The 24,554-nt window shown below is 41.7% G+C and overlaps 1 protein-coding gene across 1 annotated transcript in view; it reads right to left on the bottom strand.

Moving 5' to 3' along the window:
• Positions 1–352: 352 nt before the first annotated feature.
• The window catches only part of ahnak (AHNAK nucleoprotein), a 33,167-nt gene continuing 8,965 nt past the window's right edge, over positions 353–24,554 (bottom strand). Inside the window, exons 3-6 of the mRNA XM_086221696.1 lie at positions 21,206–21,265; positions 20,948–21,104; positions 20,235–20,461; positions 353–19,405 (exon numbers count right to left, since the gene is read on the bottom strand). Of these exons, the coding sequence (XP_086077822.1) occupies positions 1,352–19,405; positions 20,235–20,461; positions 20,948–21,104 (18,438 nt within the window). The 5' untranslated portion in view covers positions 21,206–21,265 and the 3' untranslated portion in view covers positions 353–1,351. The remainder of the gene's footprint in view (positions 19,406–20,234; positions 20,462–20,947; positions 21,105–21,205; positions 21,266–24,554) is intronic.

Here is a 24,554-nt window from a genome sequence, read left to right as displayed (position 1 = left end):
CAAAAGTGTGTCTGAGAAGTTGCTAGATCAAGCAACTGGCTGAAACTACAGTGGTTCTGCTTACATTTGCATAACACAGTATCATTCACTCAAACTTGGGACATCTGTGTTTCCCATTAGTGAACTAACAACCTGTTAGATCTGGCATTTCCTTGGATCTTAACATATCCCTTGTACAAGTAAAGGATGATTATATTCTTTACAATCCAGTTTCCTACATGACTGATGAGTTTTAAATGAAAATGCTACTGTGGAGGACAAATCTGACAGTGTACCCATATTACATTATAAGATATCAAATAACATGATTTAAGATTTGACAGATATTCATTGAGAAGCCTCATACAATCTGTAAGTTTTTAAATTAGTTTATTTGGCAGAATGCACACAAGAAAAAAAAAACAAAGAATCATGCGCTACCTCTGGCATATTTTATCAAAACTATGCAACTCTCTATGAACACAGATGTTGTTAGCAAATAACTGACATCAAAAAAGAACTCTTTATTATTTGTGACATTTTATGACGTATGAAGTGTGTGTACAAAGAAAATGACAGTGAAAAAAGAACATTGAACAGTTAAGAATGAAAATGACTTAGGATTAAGGGGAGAACCATGATTAAAAACAAAGGACAAAAATGCATTAATTTGGTAAATGGCATGTATTGTGAAAAAAAAATGCACTTTAAAAGATTAGAAAGGAACTGACAGCACTTCAGAGAGTTGATAGTTTCCAAACATAGTGATTGTCTTTGCAATTATGGTCTACAAAACACCATTACTCTTTAGGATATGTTATACAGGGCCAGGTCTATGTTGCGTAAATATGCTTCTGCACTGATTATACAATATCAAAGCTTAAAAATAAAATCATTTCATACATTAGAAAAAAATGGTAACTGTATTGTTGTGTTTGTATGAATAAACAACATTTTCCTTCAATATAACTGCTTGGTCTATCAGTTCTGTGAAGTAGACTCTGGATACCAATATACCACACCCATACATTAACAACATTCATTTAACAGAATGAAATAGGACCAAATGACAAACCTTGTAATGAACTGTTTCAACTGATGAAATTTGGGGTATATTCTCAATAAATCTGGACTATGTACAAAAAAACAATATTTATTAAAATACAAATTAATCTTATTTACAGTTGAAAGGGATTTTAAACAATCTCATGCACTCCTGACGGGAAAAACAACAACAAACTCTTAGTTTACAATAATGAGATGACTGTGTACTTCCCCTCTGGTTTTGAAGCGCTGAGGTTTGAAGTATTTGCCATATTGGGAGAGGGTATTTGGGTGTACATGAGAGAGTTTAATTTCCCCTAATAATTGATCATTTTTTTGGTGAAACAGTAAGTTCAACCCTCGGGAACCTGAAACCACCTCTGGAACCACTGTCACTGCTGGAAGATGAAGACAACCTGGACTTCTTAGGGGGCAAGGACACACCTGCACTCCCCTCCATTCCTGCTTCACTATCCTCTCCAAATGTCACTTCATACGAACCCTTTGACTTTGAACCAAAACCTCCAAAGGTGCCAAACTTCAACTTGCTTTTCTTTCCTTTGACTTTGGATCCTCCTAGGTCTAATGAAATATCACCACTCTCTGCTTCTAGGTGACCTGACGAGGAACTAATTGCAAGTCCCCCCTCATCACTCGAAGAAGACCGATGCTTTGATTTCTTAAATAGATCCAGGGAGGCTGACTTGCCTTTGGGTGAAACACGCAGTCCAGCATCACCCTCAAGTTGTATTTTTCCACCACTTAGTTCCCCTGAATGTACACTGAAGTCTTTGGAGACCTTACTGTCTTTCCCACTAGTGCTCAATTCGACCTCTGGTCCCCGCAGGTCACCTGCACTACTGCCCTTTGCTTTTGATTTGCCAAAAAATTTTGGAATCTTGACCTTTACTTTGCCTTCACTGTGCCTGAGTTCTGGACTGGGAACCTCAATATTTTTGGAACTGACTTGGTAACTGACAGATGGAGCCTGTAAGTTTAGATCTCCACCTCCTGCAATGTCTGATTCAACTGTTAAACTGCCTTCCTGCTGAGGCAGGGCAATACCAAACTTTGGTACCTTGATCTTGGGAAATGTAACCGTACCCTCTGGATATTGAAGCCCAGTAAATGTACTGCTGCCTGAAAAGCCTGTGTCAATTCCAGCACCACCTTTCACCTTCATTTTTGGGCCTAAAGACATAGCCCCCCCACCTTTTTGGAGTAGATCTGTATCAACTTCAGGTGAAGACACATTCACACTTGGCATTTTGATGTTAGGTTTCTTTAATTTCACATCAACCCCTTCCAAATTAACATTTGAACTACTCGAACCTTCAATTGTTGTGCTCAAGCTAGCAGAGGGCAAACCTATGTCAGGAGATTTTAGCCCCTCAGATAAAGATCCCTCGCCTTTCACTTTTGGCGATTTGATATCTAATTCAACATCAGGAAAATGTAGTTTACCAAAAAGAGGCTTCTTTATCTTTGTTCCTTTGACATGTATGTTAGGAGACTCTACATCAAGCTCAACTGCTGTTGTTTCGATGTCAGTATCAGGTTTCTTTGCCTTTCCTTTCACTTTAGGAAGTTTAAATTTACCCTTTTTCCCCTTTATATGTATATCAACATCAGGGGCATCAAGACTTGCTTCAGGACCTTCAAGACTAACTTTGGAACCTTTTGCACCCACACTGAATTCAGGGCCCTCTACCTCAGGGAATTTCATCCCAAACTTAGGACGTTTGAATTTGGGAAATGTAACACCAGTTTTTTCAAGTTCTGTCGACACCCCTTCCATATTGAAAGAAGGCATTTTAATGTCAGCATTTGGACCTTTGATGTCCCCTTCCAGTTTGGGCACTGATCCGCCCATTTCTCCTTTAACTTTTGGCCCTTTCAGCTTCAGGTCAAGATCAGGTGATTCAACATCAATGTTTGATTTGGGAATGTTTATGTCGATATCAGGACATTTTGCTTTTGGACCTCTGATGTCAATTGACGGCATTTTGATTTTGGGCATCTCAAATCCTCCCGCTGACCCTTCAATATCAACCTTAGGACCTTTGATCTCAATATCAGATGTCTTTACTCCTCCCTCAAGCTTTGGAGTTGACACATCCAAATCACCTTTGATTTTAGGACCTTTCAGATTGAAATCCATGTTTGGTCCAGAAATGTTCGGTATTTTGATCTTGGGTCCCTTGATTTTACCACTTGGACTTTCAATTTCAATACCTGGGCCTTGGATGTCCAATTCAGGGACGCTCATGTCAATGTCTGCTTTTGGAAAACTGGCGTCAACTTTTGGCCCCTCAAAATGTGGACCTTTCACACCAAATGATGGCATGTTAAACTTAGGCATTTTAAGTCCACCCTTTGGGCCTTCAAAATCCCAATCTGGTCCTTCAACTTCCACTTGAGGCATATCAATGTCTCCCTTGATCTTTGGACCTGACAGATCCACATCTCCCTTTATCTTGGGCACTTTGACACTGACGTCCAAGTCTGGCATTTTGGGTCCTTTTATGTCAACATCTGGTCCTTCCATCTTTGGGCCTTTGAAGCCAAATCCTGGCATTTTAATTTTAGGCATTTCAAATCCACCCTGAGGGCCTTCAAAATCAACCTCAGGGCCTTTGAGTTCTATTCCTGGCGCTTTTATATCTCCTTTGATCTTTGGAGAAGAGAGATCCACATCACCTTTGAGATTTGGACCTTTCAGATTAAAATCCACATCTGGCATGGAGAGGCTTGGGCCTGAGATATGTGGCATCTTGAATTTGGGTCCCTTGATTTTACCACTTGGACTGTCAATATTAAAATCTGGGCCTTCAATGTCTAATTCAGGTCCTTTAATGTCAATGTCTGCTTTGGGAAGATTTACATCGAGTTCTGGGCCTTCAACATGTGGACCTTTCATCCCAAAGGATGGCATTTTAAACTTGGGCATTTTAATTCCACCTTTGGATCCCTCAATATTAACATCTGGTCCCTCCACATCAAGTTTCGGTGTTTCAATGTCTCCCTCAATTTTTGGACCTGACAGATCCATATCTCCCTTTATCTTGGGCCCTTTCAGACTAACATCCCATTCTGGCATTTTTGGTCCTGAAATTGATGGCAGTTTGAAGGAAGGGCCCTTGATTTTAGCATCAGGGCCCTCAACATCAACCTCTGGTACTTTTATGTCAACATCTGGTCCTTCCATCTTTGGGCCTTTGAAGCCAAATCCTGGCATTTTAAATTTAGGCATTTCAAATCCACCCTTAGAGCCTTCAATATCAACCTCAGGACCTTTGAGTTCTATTCCCGGCGCTGTTATGTCTCCTTTGATCTTTGGAGAAGAAAGATCCACATCACCTTTGAGATTAGGACCTTTCAGATTGAAATCCACGTCAGGCATTGAGAGGCTTGGACCTGAGATATTTGGCATCTTGAATTTGGGTCCCTTGATTTTACCACTTGGACTGCCAATATCAACATTAGGTCCTTCAATGTCAAGTTCAGGTCCTTTAATGTCAATGTCTGCTTTGGGAAGATTTACATCGAGTTCTGGGCCTTCAACATTTGGACCTTTCAACCCAAAGGAAGGCATTTTAATCTTGGGCATTTTAAGTCCTCCTTTGGGGCCCTCAATATTCACATCTGGCCCCTCAATATCCACTTTTGGTGCTTTAATGTCTCCCCCAAACTTTGGAGCAGACAGATCCACATCACCTTTGAGTTTAGGACCTTTCAGATTGACATCTGGCATGGAGAGGCTTGGACCTGAGATATTTGGCATCTTGAATTTGGGACCCTTGATTTTTCCACTTGGACACTCAATGTCAACTTCAGGTGCTTTGATGTCTAATTCAGGTCCTTTCACATCAAGTTCTCCTTTAGGAAGACTGACATCAATTTCTGGTCCCTCAACATGTGGACCTTTCATCCCGAAGGATGGCATTTTAAACTTGGGCATTTTAATTCCACCTTTGGATCCCTCAATATTAACATCAGGTCCCTCAACATCAAGTTTCGGTGTTTCAATGTCTCCTTTGATCTTTGGACCTGACAGATCCACATCTCCCTTTATCTTGGGCCCTTTCAGACTAACATCCCATTCTGGCATTTTTGGTCCGGAAATTGAAGGCATTTTGAATGAAGGTCCTTTGATTTTAGCATCAGGGCCCTCAACATCAATCTCTGGCACTTTTATGTCAACATCTGGTCCTTCCATCTTTGGGCCTTTGAGGCCGAATCCTGGCATTTTAAATTTAGGCATTTCAAATCCACCCTTAGGGCCTTCAACATCAACAGCAGGACTTTTGACATCTATTCCCGGTGCTTTTATGTCTCCTTCGATCTTTGGAGCTGAGAGATCCACATCACCTTTGACTTTAGGACCTCTGAAATTGATATCCCAGTCAGGCATAGAGAGGCTTGGACCTGAGATATGTGGCATCTTGAATTTGGGTCCCTTGATTTTTCCACTTGGACTGCCTATGTCAACGTCTGGTCCTTCAATGTCCAGTTCAGGTCCTTTCATATCAATGTGTGCTTTGGGAAGATTTACATCGACTTCTGGGCCTTCAACATGTGGACCTTTCATCCCAAAGGATGGCATTTTAAACTTGGGCATTTTAAGTCCACCTTTTGGGCCCTCAATATTAACATCTGGTCCCTCAACATCCAGTTTCGGTGTTTCAATATCTCCCTCGATCTTTGGACCTGACAGATCCACATCACCTTTGAATTTAGGACCTCTCAAATTGACATCCAAGTCTGGCATTTTTGGTCCTGAAATTGATGGCAGTTTGAATGTAGGTCCTTTGATCTTAGCGTCAGGGCCCTCAACATCAACTTCTGGCACTTTTATATCTGCATCTGGTCCTTCCATCTTTGGGCCTTTGAAGCCAAATCCTGGCATTTTAAATTTAGGCATTTCAAATCCACCCTTGGGACCTTCAATATCAACCTCAGGACCTTTGAGTTCTATTCCTGGTGCTTTTATATCTCCTTTGATCTTTGGAGCAGAGAGATCCACATCACCTTTGAGATTTGGACCTTTCAGATTGAAATCCACATCTGGCATGGAGAGGCTTGGACCTGAGATATGTGGCATCTTGAATTTGGGTCCCTTGATTTTACCACCTGGACTGCCAATATCAACATCAGGTCCTTCAATGTCCAGTTCAGGTCCTTTAATGTCAATGTCTGCTTTGGGAAAATTGACATCAATTCCTGGTCCCTCAACATGTGGACCTTTCAACCCAAAGGAAGGCATTTTAATCTTGGGCATTTTAATTCCTCCTTTGGGGCCCTCAATGTTAACATCTGGCCCCTCAACATCCACTTTTGGTGCTTTAATGTCTCCCTCAATCTTCGGCACAGACATATCCACATCACCTTTGAGTTTAGGACCTTTCAGATGGAAATCCACATCTGGCATGGAGAGGCTTGGACCTGAGATATTTGGCATCTTGAATTTGGGTCCCTTGATTTTACCACTTGGACATTCAACATCAACACCTGGTCCTTTAATGTCGAATTCTGGACTTTTAATGTCAATGCCTGCTTTGGGAAGACTAACATCAACGTCTGGTCCTTCAACATGTGGACCTTTTATACCAAAGGATGGCATTTTAAACTTTGGCATTTTAAATCCGCCTTTTGGACCTTCCACGTTAACATCTGGTCCTTCAACATCCACTTTTGGTGTTTTGATGTCTGCCTTGATCTTTGGGCCTGACATATCCACATCTCCCTTTATCTTGGGCCCTTTCAGACCAACATCCCATTCTGGCAATTTGGGTCCAGAAATTGAGGGCAATTTGAAGGAAGGTCCTTTGATTTTAGCATCAGGTCCTTCAACATCAACCTCTGGCACTTTTATGTCAGCGTCTGGTCCTTCCATCTTTGGGCCTTTGAAACCAAATCCTGGCATTTTAAATTTAGGCATTTCAAATCCACCCTTAGGACCTTCGATGTCAACCTCAGGACCTTTAAATTCTATTCCTGGTACTTTCATGTCTCCCTCAATCTTTGGAGCAGACAGATCCACATCACCTTTGAGATTCGGACTTTTCAGATTGAAATCCACATCAGGCATGGAGAGGCTTGGACCTGAGATATGTGGCATCTTGAATTTGGGTCCCTTGATTTTTCCACTTGGACTGCCAATGTCAATGTCCGGTCCTTCAATGTCCAGTTCAGGTCCTTTAATATCAATGTCTGCTTTAGGAAGATTGACATCCACTTCTGGGCCTTCAACATGAGGACCTTTCAACCCAAAGGTTGGCATTTTAATCTTGGGCATTTTAATTCCTCCTTTGGGGCCCTCAATATTAACATCTGGCCCCTCAACATCCACTTTTGGTGCTTTAATGTCTCCCTCAATCTTCGGCACAGACAGATCCACATCACCTTTGAGTTTAGGACCTTTCAGATTGAAATCCACATCTGGCATGGACAGGCTTGGACCTGAGATATGTGGCATCTTAAATTTGGGTCCCTTGATTTTACCACTTGGACCTCCAATGTCAACATCAGGTCCTTCAATGTCAAATTCAGGGCCCTTCATGTCAAGGTCTGCTTTAGGAAGATTGACATTCACTTCTGGGCCTTCAACATTTGGACCTTTAATCCCAAAGGATGGCATTTTAAATTTGGGCATTTTAATTCCACCTTTGTGGCCCTCAATATTTACATCAGGTCCCTCAATATCAAGTTTTGGTGTTTCAATGTCTCCCTTTATCTTTGGACCTGACACATCTACATCACCTTTGAGTTGAGGACCCTTCAGATTGACATCCCAGTCTGGCATGGTGATGTTTGGACCTGAGATATGTGGCATCTTGAATTTGGGTCCCTTGATTTTACCACTTGGACACTCAATATCAACATCTGGACCCTTGATGTCTAATTCAGGCCCTTTAACGTCAATTTCTCCTTTGGAAAGACTTAAATCAACGTCTGGTCCCTCAACTTGAGGACCTTTTATCCCAAAGGATGGCATTTTGAACTTGGGCATTTTAAGTCCTCCTTTAGGGCCCTCAATATTAACATCAGGTCCCTCAACATCCAGTTGCGGTGTTTCAATTTCTCCCTCAAGCTTTGGAGCAGACAGATCCATGTCACCTTTGAGATTCGGACCTTTCAGATTGAAATCCACATCTGGCATGGAGAGGCTTGGACCTGAGATATGTGGCATCTTGAATTTGGGTCCCTTGATTTTTCCACTTGGACTGCCAATGTCAACTTCTGGTCCTTCAATGTCCAGTTCAGGTCCTTTCATATCAATGTGTGCTTTGGGAAGATTTACATCGACTTCTGGGCCTTCAACATGTGGACCTTTTATCCCAAAGGATGGCATTTTAAATTTGGGCATTTTAATTCCACCTTTGTGGCCCTCAATATTTACATCAGGTCCCTCAACATCCAGTTTTGGTGTTTCTATGTCTCCCTTGATCTTTGGACCTGATACATCTACATCACCTTTGAGTTGAGGACCCTTCAGATTGACATCCCAGTCAGGCATGGTGATGTTTGGACCTGAGATATGTGGCATCTTGAATTTGGGTCCCTTAATTTTACCACTTGGACTCTCAATATCAACATCTGGACCCTTGATGTCTAATTCCGGCCTTTTAATGTCAATGTCTGCTTTTGGAAGACTTAAATCAACGTCTGGTCCCTCAATGTGGGGACCTTTTATCCCAAAGGATGGCATTTTAAACTTGGGCATTTTAAGCCCTCCTTTTGGGCCCTCAATATTCACATCAGGTCCTTCAACATCCAGTTGTGGAGTTTCAATCTCTCCCTCAATCTTTGGAGCAGACAGATCCATGTCACCTTTGAGTTTAGGACCTTTCAGATTGAAATCCACATCTGGCATGGAGAGGCTTGGACCTGAGATATGTGGCATCTTGAATTTGGGTCCCTTGATTTTTCCACTTGGACTGCCAATGTCAACGTCTGGTCCTTCAATGTCCAGTTCAGGTCCTTTAATGTCAATGTCTGCTTTGGGTAAACTTACGTCAACATCTGGTCCTTCAACTTGGGGACCTTTCATACCAAAGGATGGCATTTTAAACTTGGGCAATTTAATTCCACCTTTGTGGCCCTCAATATTTACATCTGGTCCCTCAACATCCAGCGTTGGTGCTTTTATGTCTCCCTCGCACTTTGGAGCTGAGAGATCCACATCACCTTTGAGTTTAGGACCTCTCAAATTGACATCCCAGTCTGGCATGGAGAGACTTGGACCTGAGATCTGTGGCATCTTGAATTTGGGTCCCTTGATTTTACCGCTTGGACCTCCAATATCAACATCAGGTCCTTCAATGTCAAATTCAGGGCCTTTAATGTCAATGTCTGCTTTAGGAAGATTAACATCCACTTCTGGGCCTTCAACATTTGGACCTTTAATCCCAAAGGATGGCATTTTAAATTTGGGCATTTTAATTCCACCTTTGTGGCCCTCAATATTTACATCCGGTCCCTCAACATCCAGCTGTGGTGTTTCAATGTCTCCTTCAATCTTTGGAGCTGAGAGATCCACATCACCTTTGACTTTAGGACCTCTAAAATTGATATCCCAGTCAGGCATTGAGAGGCTTGGACCTGAGATATGTGGCATCTTGAATTTGGGTCCCTTGATTTTACCACTTGGACTGTCAATATCAACATCAGGTCCTTCAATGTCCAGTTCAGGTCCTTTAATGTCAATATCTGCTTTAGGAAGACTTACATCAACGTCCGGTCCCTCAACATGTGGACCTTTCATCCCAAAGGATGGCATTTTAAACTTGGGCATTTTAATTCCTCCTTTTGGGCCCTCAATATTAACATCTGGTCCCTCAACATCCAGTTTGGGTGTTTCAATGTCTCCCTCAATCTTTGGAGCAGACAGATCCACATCACCTTTGAGTTTAGGACCTTTCAGATTGAAATCCACATCTGGCATGGAGAGGCTTGGACCTGAGATATGTGGCATTTTGAATTTGGGTCCCTTGATTTTACCACTTGGACTGTCAATATTAATGTCTGGAGCTTTGACGTCTACATCAGGTCCTTCAATGTCAATGTCTGCTTTGGGAAGATTTACATCCAATTCTGGCCCTTCAACATGCGGACCTTTAAATCCAAATGATGGCATTTTAAATTTGGGCAATTTAATTCCACCTCTGGACCCCTCAATGTTAACGTCAGGTCCCTCAACATCTACTTTCGGTGTGTCAAATTCTCCCTTGAACTTTGGATCTGAAATATCCACATCTCCCTTTAGCTTGGGCCCTTTCAGACTAACATCCCATTCTGGCATTTTGGGTCCAGAAATTGAGGGCATTTTGAATGAAGGTCCTTTGATTTTAGCATCAGGGCCCTCAAGATCAACTTCTGGCACTTTGATGTCAGCATCTGGTCCTTCCATCTTTGGGCCTTTGAAACCAAATCCTGGCATTTTAATTTTAGGCATTTCAAATCCACCCTTAGGGCCTTCAATATCAACCTCGGGACCTTTGAGTTCTATTCCTGGTGCTTTTATATCTCCTTCAATCTTTGGAGCAGACAGATCCACATCACCTTTGAGTTTAGGACCTTTCAGATTGAAATCCACATCTGGCATGGAGAGGCTTGGGCCTGAGATATGTGGCATCTTGAATTTGGGACCCTTAATTTTACCACTTGGACTGTCAATATTCACGTCAGGTGCTTTGACGTCTAATTCAGGTCCTTTAATGTCAATGTCTGCTTTTGGAAGATTGATGTCGACTTCTGGTCCTTCAATGTGTGGACCTTTCATCCCAAAGGATGGCATTTTAAATTTGGGCAATTTAATTCCACCTTTGGATCCCTCAATATTAACATCAGGTCCCTCAACATCAAGTTTCGGTGTGTCGATATCTCCCTCGATCTTTGGACCTGACAGATCAACATCTCCTTTGATCTTAGGCCCTTTCAGACTAAGATCCCATTCTGGCATTTTAGGTCCGGAAATTGAGGGCATTTTGAATGTAGGTCCTTTGATTTTAGCATCAGGGCCCTCAATATCAACTTCTGGCACTTTGATGTCAGCATCTGGTCCTTCCATCTTTGGGCCTTTGAAGCCAAATCCTGGCATTTTAATCTTAGGCATTTCAAATCCACCTTTAGGGCCTTCAACATCAACCTCAGGACCTTTGAGTTCTATTCCTGGTGCTTTTATATCTCCTTCGATCTTTGGAGCAGAGAGATCCACATCCCCTTTGAGATTCGGACCTTTCAGATTGAAATCCACATCTGGCATGGAGAGGCTTGGGCCTGAGATATGTGGCATCTTGAATTTGGGTCCCTTGATTTTACCACTTGGACTGCCAATATTAACGTCTGGTGCTTTCACGTCTAATTCAGGTCCTTCAATGTCAATGTCTGCTTTGGGAAGATTGACATCAACTTCTGGTCCTTCAACATGGGGACCTTTAAATCCAAAGGATGGTATTCTAAATTTGGGCAATTTAATTCCACCCTTGGAGCCCTCAATATTAACATCTGGTCCCTCAACATCCAGTTTTGGTGTTTCAATGTCTCCCTCGATCTTTGGACCTGACAGATCCACATCACCTTTGAGTTTAGGACCTTTCAGATTGAAATCAATGTCTGGCATTGAGATGTTGGGTCCTGATATATTTGGCATCTTGAATTTGGGTCCCTTGATTTTACCACTTGGACTCTCAATGTCAACATCTGGTGCTTTAATGTCTAGTTCAGGCCCTTTCATATCAATGTCTGCTTTGGGAATATTTACATCAACATCTGGTCCCTCAACATGTGGACCTTTTATCCCAAAGGATGGCATTTTAAATTTGGGCATTTTAATTCCACCTTTGGAGCCCTCGATATTAACATCAGGTCCCTCAACATCCAGTTTCGGTGTTTTGATGTCTCCCTCAATCTTTGGAGCAGACAGATCCAGATCACCTTTGAATTGCGGACCTTTCAGATTTAAATCCACATCAGGCATGGACAGGCTTGGGCCTGAGATATGTGGCATCTTGAATTTGGGTCCCTTGATTTTACCACTTGGACCTCCAATATCAACATCAGGTCCTTCAATGTCCAGTTCAGGTCCTTTAATGTCAATGTCTGCTTTGGGAAGATTTACATCGAGTTCTGGGCCTTCAACATTTGGACCTTTAATCCCAAAGGAAGGCATTTTAATCTTGGGCATTTTAAGTCCTCCTTTGAGGCCCTCAATGTTAACATCTGGTCCTTCAACATCCAGTTTTGGTGTTTCAATGTCTCCCTCGAACTTTGGAGCAGAAAGATCCACATCACCTTTGAGTTTAGGACCTTTCAGATTGAAATCCACATCTGGCATGGAGAGGCTTGGGCCTGAGATATGTGGCATCTTGAATTTGGGACCCTTGATTTTACCACTTGGACTGTCAATATCAACATCAGGTCCTTTGATGTCCATTTCAGGTCCTTTAATGTCAATGTCTGGTTTGGGAAGATTGACGTCGATTTCTGGTCCCTCAACATGTGGACCTTTTATCCCAAAGGATGGTATTTTAAATTTAGGTATTTTCATTCCACCTTTGGATCCCTCAATATTGACATCAGGTCCCTCAACATCAAGTTTCGGTGTTTCAATGTCTCCTTTGATCTTTGGACCTGACAGATCCACATCTCCCTTTAGCTTAGGCCCTTTCAGACTTACATCCCATTCTGGCATTTTTGGTCCGGAAATTGAAGGCATTTTGAATGTAGGTCCCTTGATTTTAGCATCAGGGCCCTCAACATCAATCTCTGGCACTTTTATGTCGACATCTGGTCCTTCCATCTTTGGACCTTTGAGGCCAAAGTCTGGCATTTTAATTTTTGGCATTTCAAATCCACCCTTAGGACCTTCAATGTCAACCGAGGGACCTTTGATTTCAGTCCCTTTTACTTTCATGTCTCCTTCAATCTTTGGAGCTGACACATCTATATCTGCTTTGAGTTTTGGACTTTTGAGTTTTGCTCCTTTCATTTTTGCATCTGGGCTTTCAATTTTTACTTCGGGTCCCTCAATGTCAAAATCTGGACTTTTCATTTCTCCTCCAGCTTTAGGAAGGTTAAAGTCAATTTCTGGCATTTCAACCTTTGGAACTTTGAACCCAAATTTTGGCATCTTAAATTTAGATCCTTTCACTTTTGGGCCAGTAACTGCCATGTCAGCATCAAGACCTTCAACACTTCCAGTCTTTCCTTTGATGCTGAGGTCTCCTTGTACTGGTTTCACGTCAATTTCTGGTGACTTTATCTTTGGTCCCTTAAATCCAAATTTTGGCATTTTGAATTTTGTTTTCTTTGCACCAATTTCTGGAACATCAACCGTCACATCTGGTCCCTCAAGTTCAGCTTTTGGCAGCTGAACATCTTCAATATCACCCTTTAATTTTGGACCTTTAACTTTGATGTCAACATCCGGCAATGCTATTTTTGGTCCAGATATTGTTGGCAACTTCATCTTTGGACCAGTAATATGTCCTTCTGGAGATTCAATTTTGGGGGTTTTTATGTCAAGCTTCATGTCACCCTCAACCTCAGGAACTTTGATGTCAACATTAGGCGCTGTCACATCCCCTTCAATCTTAGGGACTGACATATCCACATCACCTTTGAGTTTGTGTCCTTTTAAATGGAAATCCACATCTGGCATGGACAATTTTGGTCCTGAGATATGTGGGATCTTGAATTTTGGTCCTTTGAGTTTTGCATCAGGTCCTTCAAACTCAACCCCTGGTGCTTTAATGTCAACATCTGGTCCTTTCACATCCATCTTAGCTTTGGGAAGTTTTAAATCAACATCTGGACCTTCCAGTTTTGCACCTTTCACACCAATGGATGGCATTTGTATTTTAGGCATTTCAAATCCACCCTTTTTCCCATCAATATTGACCTCTGGACCTTTGATGTTTACATCAGGTGTCTGTATTTCTCCTTCTATATTTGGAGCAGACAGATCCACATCACCTTTGAGTTTTGGGCCTTTCAGCTTGAAATCCACATCTGGCATGGAGATGCTTGGTCCTGAGACTGTTGGAATGTTGAATTTGGGTCCTTTGATTTTACCACTTGGACCCTCGATATCCACATCTGGTACTTTGATGTCCATTTGAGGGCCTTTCACATCAATGTCTGCTTTCGGAAGACTGGCATCAAGTTCAGGGCCTTCCAGTTTTGGACCTTTCAGGCCAAATGAAGGGATTTTAAACTTGGGCAATTTGAATCCACCTGTACCCGCCTCAATGTCAACTTCTGGTCCTTCAATATTCATGTCTGGTGCTTTTATATCCCCCTCAATCTTTGGAATTGAAACATCCACATCTCCTTTGCCCTTTGGACCTTTAAGGTTAATGTTTACATCTGGTATCTTTGGTCCTTTTAAGGAGGGCATTTTCAGTTTGGGTCCTTTGATATCTGTATCAGGGCCTTCAATATCAACTTCTGGGGCTTTTATGTCAATGTCTGCTTTGGGAAGGCTTAGATCCACACCTGGGCCTTCAATCTTAGGACCTTTAATGTTGAGTGATGGGATTTTGAATTTGGGCAGTGAGAATCCGCCTTTTGGCCCTTCAATATCAATTTCTGGACCTTTAAGGTCAACATCTGGTATCTTCATGTCTCCTTTTATCTTTGGAGTTGACATATCGAGGTCTCCTTTGAGTTTGAGTCCTTTGAGTTTTGCATCAGGTCCTTCAAACTCAATCCCTGGTGCTTTAATGTCTACATCTGGTACCTGCACATCCATCTTAGCTTTGGGAAGTTTTAGATCAACATCTGGACCTTCCAGCTTTGCACCTTTCATGCCAATTGATGGAATTTGTATTTTAGGCATTTCAAATCCACCCTTTTTCCCATCAATATTGACCTCTGGACCTTTGATGTTTACATCAGGTGTCTTTATGTCTCCAATTTTTGGAACTGACACATCCACATCACCTTTGATTTTGGGGCTTTTCATTTTGAAATCCACATCTGGCATAGAGACACTTGGTCCTGAGATGGTTGGCATGTTGAATTTGGGTCCTTTGATTTTACCACTTGGACCCTCGATATCCACATCTGGTACTTTGATGTCCATTTGAGGGCCTTTCACATCAATGTCTGCTTTCGGAAGACTGGCATCAAGTTCAGGGCCTTCCAGTTTTGGACTTTTCAGGCCAAATGAAGGGATTTTAAACTTGGGTAATTTAAATCCACTTGTGCCACCCTCAATGTCAACATCTGGTCCTTCAACGTTCAGCTCTGGAGCTTTTACATCTCCCTCAATTTTTGGAATTGAAACATCCACATCTCCTTTGCCCTTTGGACCTTTAAGGTTAATGTTTACATCTGGGATCTTTGGTCCTTTAATGGAGGGCATTTTCAGTTTGGGTCCTTTGATGTCTGCATCAGGGCCTTCAATGTCAATTTCTGGGGCTTTTATGTCAATGTCTGCTTTGGGAAGGTTTAGATCCACATCTCGGCCTTCAACCTTTGGACCTTTTATGCTGACTGATGGAATTTTGATTTTAGGCATTGAAAGTCCGCCTTTGGGCCCTTCAATGTCGATTTCTGGACCTTTAAGGTCAACATCTGGTATCTTCATGTCTCCTTTTATCTTTGGTGCTGACATGTCAAGGTCACCTTTGAGTTTGGGTCCTTTGAGTTTTGCATCAGGTCCTTCAAACTCAACTCCTGGTGCTTTAATATCCAAGTCTGGTGCTTTCATATCCATCCCAGCTTTGGGAAGGTTTAAATCAACATCTGGACCATGCAATTTAGCACCTTTCATGCCAATGGATGGCAGTTGTATTTTAGGCATTTCAAATCCACCCTTTTTACCATCAATATTGACCTCTGGACCTTTGGGGCCCTTCAGCTTAACATCCACATCCGGCACGGAGACACTTGGTCCTGAGATGGTTGGCATGTTGAATTTGGGTCCTTTGATTTTACCACTTGGACCCTCGATATCCACCTCTGGTACTTTAATGTCCATTTTAGGGCCTTTCACATCAATGTCTGCTTTCGGAAGACTGGCATCAAGTTCAGGGCCTTCCAGTTTTTGACCTTTCAGGCCAAATGAAGGGATTTTGAACTTGGGCAATTTGAATCCACCTGTACCCCCCTCAATGTCAACTTCTGGTCCTTCAATATTCATGTCTGGAGCTTTTATATCCCCCTCAATCTTTGGAATTGAAACATCCACATCTCCTTTGCCCTTTGGACCTTTAAGGTTAATGTTTACATCTGGTATCTTTGGTCCTTTTATCGAGGACATTTTCAGTTTGGGTCCCTTGATGTCAGCATCAGGGCACTTAATGTCAATCCCTGGGGCTTTCATGTCAATTTCTGGTGTCTTGATGTCAATGTCTGCTTTGGGAAGATTCAGGTCCACATCTGGGCCTTCAACCTTTGGACCTTTTATGTTGAATGATGGGATTTTGAATTTAGGTAATGAAAATCCACCTTTTGGCCCTTCAATATCGATTTCTGGACCTTTAAGGTCAACATCTGGTATCTTCATGTCACCTTTTATATTTGGAGCTGATATATCAAGGTCACCTTTGAGTTTGGGTCCTTTGAGTTTTGCATCAGGTCCTTCAAACTCAACTCCTGGTGCTTTAATGTCAATGCCCCGTGCTTTCACATTCATCCCAGCTTTGGGAAGGTTTATATCAACATCTGGACCTTCCAGTTTTGCACCTGTCACACCAATGGATGGCGTTTGTATTTTAGGCATTTCAAATCCACCCTTTTTCCCATCAATATTTACCTCTGGACCTTTGGGGCCTTTCAGCGTAATATCCACATTTGGCACGGAGACACTTGGTCCTGAGATGGTTGGCATGTTGAATTTGGGTCCTTTGATTTTACCACTTGGACCCTCGATATCCACATCTGGTACTTTGATGTCCATTTGAGGGCCTTTCACATCAATGTCTGCTTTCGGAAGACTGGCATCAAGTTCAGGGCCTTCCAGTTTTGGACCTTTCAGGCCAAATGAAGGGATTTTAAACTTGGGCAATTTGAATCCACTTGTGCCACCCTCAATGTCAACATCTGGTCCTTCAATATTCATGTCTGGTGCTTTTATATCCCCCTCAATCTTTGGAATTGAAACATCCACATCTCCTTTGCCCTTTGGACCTTTAAGGTTAATGTTTACATCTGGGATCTTTGGTCCTTTAATGGAGGGCATTTTCAGTTTGGGTCCTTTGATGTCTGCATCAGGGCCTTCAATGTCAATTTCTGGGGCTTTTATGTCAATGTCTGCTTTGGGAAGGTTTAGATCCACACCTGGGCCTTCAACCTTTGGACCTTTTATGCTGACTGATGGGATTTTGATTTTAGGCATTGAAAGTCCGCCTTTGGGCCCTTCAATGCCGATTTCTGGACCTTTAAGGTCAACATCTGGTATCTTCATGTCTCCTTTTATCTTTGGTGCTGACATGTCAAGGTCACCTTTGAGTTTGGGTCCTTTGAGTTTTGCATCAGGTCCTTTAAATTCAATCCCTGGTGCTTTAATATCCATGTCTGGTGCTTTCATATCCATCTTAGCTTTGGGAAGGTTTAAATCAACATCTGGACCTTGCAATTTAGCACCTTTCAAGTCAAATGATGGCATATTCATTTCAGGCATTTCAAGACCATTCTTTGACCCTTCAATATGCATCTCTGGACCTTTGATGCCCTCTATTTTTGGAACTGAAACATCCACATCTCCTTTGACTTTGGAACCTTTTAGGTTGATGTTAATATCTGGGATCTTTGGTCCTTTTGTGGATGGCATTTTCAATTTGGATCCTTTGATATTTACATCAGGGCCTTCAATGTCAATTTCTGGGGCTTTAATGTCAAATTCAGTGGTCTTTAAGTCCACGTTAGCTTTGGGGGCGTTTACATCTGCATCTGGGCCTTCAACTTTTGGACCTTTCATGTTGAGTGAAGGCAATTCAACTTTTGGCATTTGAAATTCACCTTTTTGTCCTCCAATGTTGACCTGTGGACCTTTAATGTCAATGTCCTGTGCTCTCCCTTTAGTGTTCACTTTTGGAAGATTGATATCATCATCTCGACCTTCCAGTTTTGGACCTCTGATATTGACCTTTGGACATTTGATATCAACATCTGATGTCTTTATGGCTCCCTCTATCTTTGTGGTTGATACATCCACGTCACCTTTGAGTTTGGGAAACTTCACATTAGCATCGACATCTGGAACGGAGATTTCAGGTCCAGAGAGAGTTGGCATGGTTATTTTGGCTCTCTCAGTGTTAACACTAGGGCCTTTGATCAGGATTTGTGAGCTTTTGATGTCTAGTTCAGGTTTTTGGACCTCTCCACGTGTCTCGCCACTAAGTTTAACTTCCACACTGGTCTCTTCTTTCTTGGTTCCCTTCATTCCAAATGTTGGTAGGTTGATACTTGACATTCTTACGCCACTCACAGTGCCCTCTGTTTCACAGCTTTCAGTGTCTACTCCAGAGACTTTTATTCCACCCTTCGTGCTTGACAGGTTGACATCAACTGCATCTTTTAACTTTGCACCTGTAAGGCTTACATTCACACCTGATACTGACATCTTACCAGGCCCTGAGGAATATCCTGAGGTAACATTGCTCATTGTTGCTCCTGCTCCTCCTATCCTGCCGCCTGCCATTTTACTATTTGAATCAATGGAACCTCCAGTAAGAGTGACACTCGGAATATGAATAGTTCCTGATTCCCTTGCCTGCGGGTGACCAGTAGTATCAGTGGATGTAGTTGAAATCTGCATGCCTTTTCCTGGTAAAGACAGACTAATTGATCCTCCATTCTCATCAGCAGAGATTCCATCTGCACCTCCCAACCCTCCTATTGTAACATTCCCTTTACCAGTGTTTGTGCTGTCTCTTATTGTCATGCTTGTTTTTGACACCTGAATGCTTCCTTCTCCCTGATCTCCAAACCCTCTTGAGATTTCAAAGCCTTTGCCCCCTGTTACTCCAAAGTTAGCGCCTTTAAATCTGATACCTGTGTCACTTTCTCTTTCCACATCCCTTGTAATTGTTGTGGTCTGTACTCCCCCACTGCTCCAAACTCCCTCTTCTCCCACTTTACCTGAAGGGCTACCATGTGAGATTCTTATCGAAGGTGAGCCATCCCCAGATTCGTGCCTTAGCCCTTTGAGCTCTGGGCTTGAAAGCTCTAGTTGCTCACTTATGCCACTCGGCATATCCACAGTGTAGGTAGTGATGCGGCGGGTGATGGTGGTAATTGTGCTGCCATCACTACTTGTGCTGCTGTGCCGCTCTGTACGCACATCCACTCCCTCTGCCAGGTCTTCAGACTTGAGCCTCGGTTTGATCTTTTTTGTGTATATCCTTTTATAGTCCTCATCATCTCCACTCTGTTAATAGAAAGACACAAGAAAACATATATGTTAATGTGTGGAAGGGATGTCCCACTGATCTCTGTTAAGCCAAGTTCCATTTTAAAAATTATTTGCCATGTCGAATAGATCTGCACGGAAAATGTTCCACCGTTATCTGCCTTTGAAATCTACTCAATAGTTTTTGTGTAACACAACTTCCCAGGAGTAGGCAAATAGCCAAGTGTAAATGTTTATTCAGGCAGGCCATGTCAGTCCGTTTACATCAGCTAATAAACTTGTATCATGCGTTATGCAGAAATTTCCCCACCAAAATAATTAAATATCGGGCATAAAAATACTGTTAATTTTGTACAACTGTCTGCTATTCCCTAATATAATTTTCATTAAAAGGAAAAAGCAAAGTTGATAGAAAGCACTGCTTGTCCATAAAATCCTTGAATATGTATGTTTTTTATATGTCTATTATTAAATTTACTATTAAAACATTTATTATGCAAATAAAGGCATACCTATCACAGAAATTCATATCCATCTTTCTTCAGCAATCAGCAAAGTAGTCTTAAAAATATAATGCAAATAAAACAAGAAAACAAACATGACGAGTTTGGCACAGTGTTTTTGTTAGGATTTTGCTGAGAAATTTCTCATGAAAAAATCAACTAATTTTAATTTAACTAACAGTCATTTGTAGTTAAGTCTGTTAAGTGAAACCTTCTGGCATTTTAAAATTATCATACTGCTACCTGCTGTGGAGGTTGAATTACCAATGACAATCATGGTTGTGCCTCACCCCCACCCCCCACACCAATCAGAAAGAAGGGAATTAAAAGAAAAGAAATCCTACCAGAATGATGTCTGGACTGGAGCCTCCAAACCGGGTCTGCCCCTCCCATGTCAAGGTACCCATTGGTGACCGACATGGTGTGCTCAGAGGTGAGCAGCAAGGAGATTTGTCTCCTTTGTTTTGTAGTTTCAGTCCAACTTTGTGACGGTTCAGTGTCTTCAGAATCTCAGCTGTTTCTTCTGAGCTCATCTTATCAAAGTAGATAGTTGCGCCCACAATCTGGTCACCTGTGAATTTAGTGGAGATTATTAGACATTAGACAGCTTGAACCTGAGACAAAACCATCTATCCACCCATCCATCCATTTTCTTGCGCTTATCTTGTTAATGGTCACAGGGGGACTGGAGTCTATCCCAGAGGCTTTCGGGCGAGAGGCGGGGTTCACCCTAGACAGGTCGCCAGTCCATCACATGTAGACAGACAACCATTCACACTCACAGCCACACCTACGGTCAATTTAGAGTATCAATCAGGCTCGTCCCCTCTTGATGTCTTTGGACTGTGGGAGGAAGCCGGAGTACCAGAGAGAACCCACGCAGGAACAGGGAGAACATGCAAACTCCACATAGAAAGATCCTGTGCCCGAGCCGGGACTCGAACCCAGAACCTTCTTGCTGTGAGGCGACAGTGCTGACCACTGCACCATTGTGCAGCCCTGTGACAAAACATTTCTTCAAATTTGATAGAAAGACTGATTTGTATAGAACATTTACCTTCATACACTTTTCCAGACCGTGCTGCAGGTGACTCTCCCTTCACCTCCTTGACGAAGATCTCTCCTTCTGTTGACTGTTCAATGGTCAGGCCCGTTTTGTCTGGACCCTCCCAGTCTGGAAATAGCACTTCCCTGGTTTCCTCCTCTTCAGCCATCTGTAAATACAATCATACAATTAATGAGTTTAAGAGATTGCACATCAGTAGTAGAATAAAACAATGAATGGGTGTTTTATATATATGATATTTTATAATACCTTGTTTTTTTCTCACTTCTTTCCACGCCCTGGTGAGATGGAATCTCTTTCTTTGTTTTCCTGAATAAAAAAAAAGATAATAATCATTAGGACAAATTCAAACGGGCATTTAATGACTAATCCTGACATGGAGGATGGTTTGGGCTGTTCGGCATAATAATGACCACTAGATGGTGCTAAAATCCTTTCAGACAACAACTTCACTTTCCACTCACACTGAACCATTAGCTCTGTCCCTGGCACATGCACTTTAATATGGATATTTTTTTAGATTAAGACCACACCCTTCCCTGAGGAAAGCAGCCCAATCCTGTACCTACACCTCAACTACAATCAATACTCTAAAAACAGTTATGGTAAAAGTTGCTATGCTAAATGAAAACAAACCCATCAACACACACAGCAAATACTTGTTGCACTGCATCTCTCCAGTGCATGCATAACCCAGATTAATCAAGTAAGTTATAAGTATTTGTTTACATCAAACTTTGTTTTCTAACCTTCTGTATTCAGCTGTTTCTATTCGTCTCACCCACTTATCAGACTGATTACGTATTTGTTGTGGTGTTCACACCTACTACTACTACTACGGACAACTTCACCATAAAGTAGTCAACTTGGGAGTTCTCAGCTGTGCAGAAGCAAATATCATATTATCAGTTGGGTGTGGTCGCTAGACTTAAATTGCTGGTCATAAATCTAAATCCCTTTGAATAAACAAACGGCACCTATGAGGGATGCATCAGTGATACACCCATTGTCTCCCAGCTCATATTCAGTCAACTGACAGGCATGCTGTCTATCTTTGAGTGCGCAAGGTAAGCATTGCTGCATTTATTGTGACACATCTAAAGTTCATTCAGATCTAACTTGTCCCGCCCATTCTCCTGTTTGGAACCGACAACTTATTGTTTAATTGCTACCAAACCAAAAACACTAACACACCCTTTTCATGACGCGTGGTTGTCTGATTTACATGTTTGCTACCAGAAAATAATATTTTTACATTGCATTGCACATACCACATAATCAGGTATTTAAGATTCACTGTGTACGAGAATTTGATCAGATCCTGCAGCCTGCTGATATGATGACAGTACTGACACTTGCTTTTCAATATATTGCTCGAATTAGTACTGAAATATTAGCAACTCACCTTTTAATACATTGGTGTTGGATTAAAATTGAAAGTCATTTTGAATAAATGCTCTTAGTGTGTGATGCATGCCAGGTCAACTTTTAAATGTGTTACAGTGTCTTGTCCTCTGCTGCAAGTCCGCTACAGTTATGGGTGTAAAATAAAGCATGTGGGACGACCACTGAACGAGCAATGAATGGCAGGCGGGCTAGACTGAAGGAGATTGCATTATCTTCTCAGGAAATGGAACATCAGCAAGAATGTTTTTGCTAGTATTGTATTGAGCTGATATAGTGTACCCTCTGTACATGCAATTAGTATGCATCAGTATATTTTTAATTCCTATTTTATCATAATTATATAATCTGATGCCATAAAGTATTTTAGAAAAAGCTATCTGGATTTTTTTTGTTTAATTGCTACAGTGGAAAAAGTCTTTTATCACACTATTTAAAAACTGGCACAACATAAGACAAATGGGATGAGACATGGTGCTAAGCGGGTGTCTGTGTTCTTGGGTTGGACCAGAACTCAATAAGCAACAGTTGAGAAATTAATTAAACATTATCTCTTCACTTCATACCTATCTGAAGCAATGCACTAAACAACTTGTGGGTGGTCTGCAAAAAAAAGGGGGGAGGGTGTTCACCAGGAGCGATTATGCCTTAACTCAGTTGTATTTATATCACGCTGAATCATCACAGACTTTATCTTCCGGCACTTTTCATATAAAGCAGGTTTAGATTGTTCTCTTTTTATTTATAGAATCTTCAATTGGCTCTGTAACCCAGAGGTGTAATCCTCCTCCAACGATATTACCTAAAATGACAAAGTATAATCCAGCTGTTAGATAATGCAGAATAATCTATCGAAATCCCGAAAATATGACAAGATAAAACCACAAAGATTAGATTATACTTCTGACATATTGATGATGGTTTGAAAAAGACGGGTAACTGGATCTAATCAGACAGACCAAGTCAAAGTCTTTGAATATTCTTTCCCTTCTAAGGAAAATCAAGACTGAGAGAAGTAGCATATTATAAAAGCTGATGTTATTGCGCCGTTTTGTTTTCTTTTTCATAAATGCGTATCTGAGAAATAATTACTTGACGACAACAAAAGAACAAATGTTTTCCTTTGGTTACCACTGGTGACCAATAATATAAAAAACAAATATATGACAAAAAGAAACCAGCAAACCACAACACCCCACCACAACCCTGACAGCTGCATTCACTAAAATATGACACAGTGCTCAGTGTGATAGCAACCTGCTAAGAACAACCTGAAACAGAGATGAACGCCTCAATGACACGCATTGCTCAACGGACATCTGCTAATTTCGCCTCTCAGTTGGTATTTACATCAGATATAGAAGGTTAAAGGAAGGGAACAATGTGGTTTCGACTATCAAAAAAGGAGGTGTAGATTTCCTGACTTTACGTGAGACCCACCCACATATTTTGCAAAATCTTTCCTCTCTGTGAACATCAGTCACATTATACAAAAACTAAATTAGATAGAGATTCAGATTCAAGTGAACTGAGCACCATTTTTAGGGAGCGTTTCACATTTCTGAGTGATTTCTATCCTGGTCTCTCCAGGTTGCTGGATGCAATCCAAGGACGCATAACAAGCAATACAGCAATGAACTCAAGTCAATAAATAGACTACAGGGCTAGGAATGCTGGGAAATGTATGAAAAGTCCTCTCACTAAAATAGACTTTCACAAACTCTCAGGACTACCGAGCGTGATCGCACCTGTAACACTCACAGGCATCTACAACACGAGAGCCCCCCTCCCTTCCTCTCCCGTCATCCCCTCCTTTCTCATTTTTTCATTCAGTGTGACTTAACTGCGGCTTGTAACATGAATCTATCAGGACCTCAAGCCTCATGCCTTCGTCAAACATAGCTGAAATATGTGAGGATGGGGGGGCAAACAAGTCAGTGCACGGTGCCAAAGAAGCGAGTTTCACTCAATTAACTGTAGATCAAATTCTGCTCTGGGTAACTGACACAGCCAGGAAATATCTTGAGTTGAACTGTGCTGAAACAATGTGTGCGTTGCCTCATGGGACACAAAGTGGCTAATTTTACACATCCTCATTTCATGCAGTGAATGAAAACAGACCAAAATAACCAACGAGGGCCACATATTATGGTGCTTATTTTACTTCTACATACTTGGGGGTTGCATGATGGGT

The sequence above is a fragment of the Aulostomus chinensis genome, chromosome 13 (assembly GCF_037954235.1).
Source record: "Aulostomus chinensis isolate RoL2024-O1b breed Wild chromosome 13, RoL_Achi_v1.0, whole genome shotgun sequence".
Classification (NCBI taxonomy): Eukaryota; Metazoa; Chordata; class Actinopteri; order Syngnathiformes; family Aulostomidae; genus Aulostomus; species Aulostomus chinensis.
Note: the sequence above shows the minus strand (reverse complement) of the source record. Positions and strands in the feature narration are given on the sequence as shown.